This window comes from Corticium candelabrum, chromosome 1 (assembly GCF_963422355.1).
Source record: "Corticium candelabrum chromosome 1, ooCorCand1.1, whole genome shotgun sequence".
Classification (NCBI taxonomy): Eukaryota; Metazoa; Porifera; class Homoscleromorpha; order Homosclerophorida; family Plakinidae; genus Corticium; species Corticium candelabrum.
In genome coordinates this window covers 7,181,714-7,190,145 of record NC_085085.1, presented here as the reverse complement: position 1 = coordinate 7,190,145, position 8,432 = coordinate 7,181,714, and the positions used below count along the sequence as shown (strand labels likewise).

The 8,432-nt window shown below is 38.5% G+C and overlaps 1 protein-coding gene and 1 long non-coding RNA gene across 2 annotated transcripts; both read right to left on the bottom strand.

Annotated features, from left to right (window-relative positions):
- Positions 1 to 4,435: 4,435 nt before the first annotated feature.
- LOC134189443 (uncharacterized) lies at positions 4,436 to 7,593 on the bottom strand. Its single transcript, XM_062657749.1, has 16 exons — positions 7,551 to 7,593; positions 7,392 to 7,423; positions 7,255 to 7,320; positions 7,119 to 7,198; positions 6,965 to 7,049; positions 6,855 to 6,905; positions 6,751 to 6,795; positions 6,632 to 6,696; positions 6,500 to 6,569; positions 6,148 to 6,215; positions 5,890 to 6,078; positions 5,782 to 5,818; positions 5,393 to 5,449; positions 5,144 to 5,193; positions 4,996 to 5,069; positions 4,436 to 4,904 (listed from the first exon to the last, which is right to left on the bottom strand). The coding sequence occupies exons 1-16, from the start codon at positions 7,591 to 7,593 to the stop codon at positions 4,495 to 4,497; spliced, it is 1,422 nt and encodes a 473-aa protein (XP_062513733.1). The 3' UTR covers positions 4,436 to 4,494.
- A 54-nt stretch (positions 7,594 to 7,647) lies between these two features.
- Positions 7,648 to 8,293, bottom strand: LOC134177713 (uncharacterized). The gene is made up of 4 exons (XR_009969550.1): positions 8,229 to 8,293; positions 7,957 to 8,032; positions 7,842 to 7,897; positions 7,648 to 7,779 (listed from the first exon to the last, which is right to left on the bottom strand). It is a non-coding gene; the product is annotated as an uncharacterized LOC134177713 (long non-coding RNA).
- Between the last annotated feature and the right edge of the window lie 139 nt (positions 8,294 to 8,432).

The window sequence follows — 8,432 nt, the reverse complement described above, 5'->3', positions numbered from 1 at the left end:
CCGTAGACTGATAAAGATTGACTGTTAGGAGAGTGTAATTTGATTCTAAGAAGTGCTTTCTATTGAAATTAATGTGTCTATATAAATGGTCTTTCTGACGTTGGCAGATCCTGTTAGGAGTTGCATTAATTTATGTTAGGAATGAAATCGGAAGGGTAATAATTAGTATGTTTTCAGAATCTGAGATTTCGATGTTGTTTCAAATTTTAATGTGGGTTAATTATATAATCGTTTGTATCAAGTGCTGTACAAGTATAAGGGTAACTGCTAATGAGAATTTTAATACCGATAATAGGATTGGTATGACTATTAATGACAGTTAATTGTAATGTCTTTGTTGCAACAAATAAATAGTTGAGAAATTGGTTTAGTGGTTGCCACATCACATACTGTGCTTGATTCTATTAACTGTGACCTGTTTAGGTGTACTTAGTCTTAGACAGAGCATGAAATCACTGCCGGCCATTAGCCAATGGCAACCAAATGACGCCTTTGGCCAACCAAACGAAAACACTGCATGGCCATTGGTCATGATAATTGTGATGATGACGACATTTTATTTACCAAAAAAATCACTGAGGGTGATTTTCCACACAATGTAAAAACGCTAACACTTTCTACATGCACTTTCTACTCTGTAACTCAGTCACTCCTAACAGTAAATGAAAGGAAGCACTAACAGTGCTGAACCTTAGGCGACCACAAAATTGACTGTTTTCCAGTTCGGAGTACTTTGGTTGTACAGTATAGTTAGCAATGTGCTTCTAGACACACTGCAAAGCAGGAATCTTACCTAGACGTGTGTTCCTAGAACACCCAACGATTGACTTTAGCCTCAACAACGAGACACAGGTGTACGTTGCTGCACATGTACTGGAAGCACCTACTGTACTTGCAAGCATGCATAAATTAATTACCATCACCTACAGGTCACTCAGTGGCGTAGGAAGCGTAGCGGCTGGGGCGGCCATGGCCGCTCCACTTTTCAAAAAGTGGCTTTCCGCCAGCTGCTCATTGCCTGTAACTTCCGTTGTTAGTTGTGCCGATTAAATAAGTAATATATTTCAGCATAAAATGCGAGCAAACTTAACGTGCGCTAGATTGCTCGCTGTACAGCGCACTGGCACGTCCGTTATATGCACGTGATCACCGTTATATCCACGTCGACAACCCGGACACGTGTAGATGTCGAGAGGCAACGCATGCGCACTCACTCCAGTTTTAGTAGGCGCGGTTTCTTTGGACTACAGTGAAAGGGTCAACTGGATAAGTGATAAGTAGGGCTGCAGGGCCTTAGGAGCTGCGGGTCGGTGCGACCAGAGGCTGCATGTGTGTACAACTAGGACCACACCTCCGTATGGTAGCGCACGCTAAGTGACCACGCCTTCTAACGCGCATTAGGCCGCACCACTTTTTAATTGCTTCCTACGCCACTGTCACTACAGACACAAGCATCCCAAAACTTGTTTATACAGATGGCTGAGGTCACACTAAACACTTGTTTATACAGGTGGATGGCTACAAACAGGTATTTTCCTGTCGGAGTACCCTTTTCGCTACTTTTGGGGTGGTCCTAAGTTATCTCTACCATACACTCCATCGACCATCCACATTTTCGACGCCATTGGGGTGCGCCCCCGAGGCGATAGAAGATGGTATACAGATGACAGGGTGTCTGCAATCCACTTACTCTGGGTTTTGGGATTGGATGGTGGGAGCATGCCTCTAGATAGCGCAAGAATTCTGGCGCATTGAAAAATGTGCCAGAACCCAATTATTGGCGCAGCGAAATCTTCCTCAGAACCCGACAGACTCTACTATGTACTATTTACTCATCCGAGATGGTGCACGTACCTTTGGAGACACCCCAGCGAAGTATTCCTCCGTCTGCCAGGGAACCTTCTAGCGCAGTCGGTTTCCTATAACTCTGGGGACACTTTAATGTTTAATTATTACAGTCCATAAAATTGGTATGGTGTGTTCTGACGGTAGACGCGTGGGAAATGGCATTTTAGAAACGCCTTTGTAGTACATTGCAAGAGTACCAGTGTTCTGATTGACGGTATAGGGCCATAGGAAATTTCGTCCTATTGTAGACGCCTCCTATAGCCTAGATGTACCAGTCTATTTAGCATAGCATAGCATAGCACCAATGTGCTGATGGTAGAAGCGTAGGAAATTGCGCTCTACTGGAGAAACACCTTCTGTAGCATATTGAACAAAGCGATATGGACAGGATTATTCAATGGTGAAGCGCTGTTAGGGATACTTCTCCTTGAAAACGTATATATATATATATATATATATATATATATATATATATATATATATGTATGTATATATACATATATATACATATATACATACACACACACACACACACACACACACACACACACACACACACACACACACACACACACACACACACACACACACACACACACACACATATATACTAACACTACCCCTTCCATAAAAGAAGAGCCCTCACGTGTGATGCAAACCCTAGCTCCACATTTTACAGCGAAGCCCGACTACAGCCTACTCTACCTCCACGCGTTAGTACATTCTACCATAGCTCCATGCATGCACACTTGACGCCCACGCCACCTCCAATAGTCAATCTGATTCTCACCTAGTTCCATGCATACAGCCCACTCAACTAGCTTCACGTGTGAGGAAAGCAGAACCCCCTCTTCCCTAGATAGCCAATCACCATTGAGATCGACAAATATGAATCTCTTCGACCCACAAGCCTTTTTGAGTCATACTGCCAATACTGATTGGCAACGGATTTTGCAGCTACGGCCACCTTATATTTGCTTCGACGCCTCAGACTGGGTCCTGTTCATCTTTTTTCTGGTAATTTCTGCAAAACAGGAATCTTTCTGGTAACTAGGAATACGTGCTAAATCCGGTCAGACTGCGCTAAAAGCAGCTCTATTCAACCTATAAACGAACACGAAGTTGCTTCCACCTGTCCAGCAATCACAACACAGTCACTGCACTTGACCACGTGACACTAGCTTTCTGCATAGTAGGAATATCGTTAGAACTTTTCTTCTAGTGCACCGACCGTTTCTATCCGCTGCTTCCCACTTTTACACAATAAGTCAAACGTTTCTGCACTCGTTCAGTGTTTGTCCAGGCTACCGTTGACGAGAATCAGCAGCGCAAAGTACACGTGGTCAAGCACGACAGACGCCATTTTCTGCATACTAGTAATGTCTCGCCAAATCGCTACAATGCAACTTGACAAATCAAGATTTACATCGAATGCTTACAGCAATGCATAGAATCATATCACAAAGTTTCTGATTATTCTGACGTCATCTTCTCCAAATTTCAAAATTCGACCAAACGATCGATTTCTGACGTTTTGATGACATTCAGTCACTTCTGCTGATAAAAATTAACGTCTAGACATTAGCTTCTTGTGCAACGTTTGGTTTCATCATATTTGCGAACGACTGTCATTTTGTGTAGGCCGCGCAGAACTGTAGTACGTGGTGAGTGCACGTGACCACGTGACACAAGCTTTCTGCATAGTAGGAATATCGTTAGAACTTTTCTTCTAGTACACAGACCGTTTCTATCCGCTGCTTCCTACTTTTAAACAATTAGTCAAACGTTTCTGCACTCGTTCAGTGTTTGTCCAGGCTACCGTTGACGAGAATCAGCAGCGCAAAGTACACGTGGTTGAGCACGACAGACGCCATTTTCTGCATACTAGTAATGTCTCGCCAAATCGCTACAATGCAACTTGACAAATCAAGATTTACATCGAATGCTTACAGCAATGCATAGAATCATATCACAAAGTTACTGATTATTCTGACGTCATCTTCTCCAAATTTCAAAATTCGACCAAACGATCGATTTCTGACGTTTCGATTACATGCAGTCACTTCTGCTAATAAAAATTAACGTCTAGACATTAGCTTCTTGTGCAACGTTTGGTTTCATTATATTTGCGAACGACTGTCATTTTGTGTAGGCCGCGCAGAACTCAAGAAATCAAGTTTGATTGGAATCCGTCTTAGCTAAACAAAATCGATTTCGTTTTGCAGTGTAACGAGAATGTACTCTGATATGTCTTAGAAACACTTTTCAAAAGTCATCTGGAAATAAATAGTTATTTTGTAAAGTCGCCCACTCGCTATTCCACGAATTTCCGTGCACTCATCTACTTTGTGTCAGCTTATAAGAACAAACGCAATAACTTTACATTGTGGCTCAATTCATCGATTTTGAGCCGTTTGTTGCTAAATTTCGCGATGTCGCACTTTTCGGCAGCCATTTTTTCTTTATTAGCAATTAATGTCTTGCCAAATCGTCAATCAACTAAACTCCAACAGCTTCAAATGTTAGCTATCAGACGTTACTTCGAAAAGAATGAGAAGAATTAAGATTGATGCAGATCTACAATATATATCTAGATATACATACATATAAACTGTAACATTACTAAATTCCCAAAAACTAAAACTACTACTCATTTAAAAATCTTTCTACTTTGGTATTTAATTCAGTCGTAATCCATGTTCCTAGATACCATCTGCAAAGGATATGACAAGCTGCATGATGAGCTTTGGCTGAAAACCTCCAATCACTTGGTACTCCGAAAAGCTCCAAAACATCATCACGGTCCGTGTTCTTTGCTGCCTCGTTCTTGAAGTACCAGCGATTGAAAAGTTTGTTTATTCTCTTTATCACTGCTGAACTGAATCGCCCGGCCATGACTACGTGCTGCGATGCAGCCAAGGATTGTTTCATAGAAACTTTTCTTCCAAAATTTGCCGGACTTTTGACGGGACATGCTGCCAAAAGTGCTGTGATGTACCCACCGCCGTCAAGTTCCCCAAAAAAGGTTTCTATCTCTTTTTCTGAGCAATGTATCGCTACAAGCACAGGTCATATAAACAACATGCTTTTATAAACGCCAAATTGGCAATATAGCGATAAGAACTCTGCATGCTTAACTTTGCTTACGACTGAAATTAGGTCTTGCCAGCACAGCTGCCCTGGTTTGAACTGTTGACTCAGGTGTGGTTAATGACACTTTCCTACAATGCAAACGACAGTATAAAGTTAAGAGCTATCAGTTTACTTTTCACTAGAACAGTTTTGAATTACTGACCTTGTGGTTGTTTGTTTGTCATCATCGTCACTGATATCTATAGTTTCCGGCTAAAACGAAATAATTTGACAAAATTGCAACAAACATACCTATATATTTGTCGTTTAGTTTTAATTGGTGTTATATGTTTTTGTTTTGTCTGGTATATTCAAATTTCTTATAATGAATCATACATTTATCTATGATTACTCGATGATAAATACAGGTAAGTATTTGTTCTCATATTTGAAGCTGAAGGCAATGCAATACCTCAATTTTTCTTTTTTTAGCCCCTGTTGCGTTTGAAAACTTGACTCGTTTTCTTTTCTAAAAAACCAAATCGATTCATATTGTACTAAACTGACACGGTAATAGACTCGTTTACATTTATTGTACATTTCATTATTTATATACTTATTATTATTATAATATTTGATTTATATATTTTAATTATCTATTATTATTTGATGTGTTCAACCAGATCGGTCTAGTTTCAAGAAGCACTGTGTTTCATAATAATAATTATTATTATTGTGTTGTTATTATTATTGCTATCATTGTGCACATAAATTTGACTCTGCTTAATAAATTTACTTGTCAATTTCTCTTTCTAAGACGTTATTACAAGCTATTCATATACCTTACAGAACCTTGCGCACCTCTCTTTTTGGACTCTCGTCTACAGTCTGACTAGTCCTGTAACGAAGTGATAACAACAAAATTAGAAATACCAGTCATGCCGAAATGAATATCAAATGATTTCGAACAATGTCTCCAATCCATTGTCATCGTTTAGATATATTTCAAATTCTGCCATAGACCTTGTCCCTTGCATAGTTAGAGCTATTTCATCGTCTTCGGCGTCGGAGTCTATATATTTTTGTCTCTTCTTTCTAGGCCGCAAATCGCTTTTCTCGAAATTAGGAGAACCGCTGATGGCGGTGACACTCTGAATTCTACATCAGAGATACAAAACAGTGTAGAGCACAAAGCAATTGAGTTATCCAGTGGTATATAGCGACTACCGAGATTGAACTCCTGTATGATCATCGGTCATCATCGTGTTTGACGGTTTATGAGGCTCTTGTCTAAGCTAAAGAGTACAATTATTTTTGTGCCCTGCAATGCTATACAGTAATACGATTATGTCATTGCATAGTGTAACAGTAAATAGTCTGTGCAGTATGACGGTAGCTATATTATATTGTTAGATGTACTTTATATATATACACACGAATTACACGTATACTTATATAGTGCAATTTCCTCAAAACGCAATCCGTGCATAATCAAAATTTATATTAATATGAATATATATATATATATATATATATATATATACACACAGGTATATAATATAAATTACTTTATAAATACCTGTTGTAAAGTCGCAGATGGTGCCAGTAAATTTGCAGATTTTCCTAACCGAATTTCTTTGTTGCCTTTTCTGCAACAAAAAATACGCTTGTATAGCTTCATTTAGTATGATTTAATTAGTTAAGTCCTTACATCGTTCTTTCAGCACCTATTAAAATGCAAAAGACAAGCCATTTGCGAAACTGACTATGTTCAACCTTAACAGCATTTAATCGACTAATGTCAGTTAAAAATTTGACAATTATTTATACTATGATTGACAAGAAAGGGTTTCCTACAGCCGCCGCCATCATGTTCTAAGGAGTAAAGATATACAGTCAATTGATATGCAAACATCACATGTAACTAAGCATACCACACACGTGTATATTCCACAATTGTACGAATCACCTTGTTGCTTGTGTTTCTAAGAAAATAAATGACCCTATTATAGTGTACATTTAACTTCGGCAATCAATTTTATACAGGACTGAAAGTGTGAAAGACAGGCCAAGACAAACTTCCTAGAGAAGAACTGAAACGTGAGCAATGCTCTTCTTCCAACCATTTACTACAATATAGTAACAATTATTAATATAATAGCGAAAACATATAAACGTTCATATCTAAACATTCTTGCCTCAACTTATTTGCAACATCATGGCGAAATTTTCCAAGCGAATCATACACGCGAATACTTTTTTCGCCAACGTCAAGTACCTTCAGGTGCACACTATACAATATCATGAAACGATATAAGTTACTGTTATACTTACCACTTCAATCCAATGGTTTCTAAGATGTACTGGAACTGCAATAATTTCAAACTGAAACAGATCTTCCTAGATGACACATGAAAAACATTAACTATACTTGTTACCAAAAGATGTTGCCATCTTTTCCTTGCTTATACCTTTGCAGCCCACTTCTTTACCTCGTGGTAACCTTTTCGAGAGTATTGTTCAAAAAAGAAAGTCGATAAACAAAGCAATCGTCTTGGTATCTAAATAAGCGATGTCACTAGTATCAAAATGAAATGAAATGCAGACTAGATGTGTACCGCGCTATTCACATCGGTTTGAACCAGCTGATGAAACGAATTGATCAGCTGCCATAAAACGTATCAAAAATTTTCTAGAAATTTCTAGAAATCTAGTGTATACACTTACCACGTCATTGAACCACGTTCTTTCATTTAGTTTCCAAATGTCGCAATTTCGTATAACATTTTGTCCAATGATAGCCACAGTTTGTCGTGATTGCTCTTTCGACTTTGTTTCTTTGATCAAAACTTTATGAACCTTGATCACAAAGAATCATAAAAGCAATATTCAACCATTGAGCATGACCACAATTAATTTACCACTTTTTCAGCTGGAGTAGGTAAGCTGAAAAGATGTTTGTCCTTGCTAAATAGAGCTGATAAAGTGTTGAATTGATTAGGCAGACATTCACAAAATTATAGAGGCAATGCAAACTTTTTTGTAAGCTATGTTTGCGTCGAAATTCCTTCCACAATTGAGCCTGTGGACCCTCGCTTAACGCATTCTTTATCTGCAAAAGCATGTCAAACTGTTATATGCTTAATTAAGTTACCGAACCCTAAGCAAGACAGGTAGGGTAGGCCACATACAGCAAACAAGACTGTATTCTGTACATGTGTATAAGTACGCATGCATGCATTAGACAAGAGTTATTGTAATAAACAGATAAATAAATAAAGATCAAACACACACAACTTATTGCCAACCGTTCTGAGTGCTTTGTTTCGCTCCAGTCGTCTGTGCAAACATACCAAGTCGCAAACATCGTCTGCACACATTATACATACAATTACTTGTAGATAAATGCATATATACCTATATATATACATATATATATATATATATATATATATATATATATATATATATTTATATTCTTCTTCTATGCAAACTACCCCAAACTGCCCCAG

Coding starts and splice junctions, on each gene's coding strand:
- LOC134189443 (XM_062657749.1), bottom strand. CDS start 7,593: ATGGCAGCTGATCAATTCGTTTCATCAGCTGGTTCAAACCGAT. Junction 5,450..5,781: donor ACGAGAGTCCAAAAAGAGAG/GTGCGCAAGGTT, acceptor TTGGTTTTTTAG/AAAAGAAAACGAGTCAAGTT. Junction 4,905..4,995: donor GGCAAGACCTAATTTCAGTC/GTAAGCAAAGTT, acceptor CTGTGCTTGTAG/CGATACATTGCTCAGAAAAA.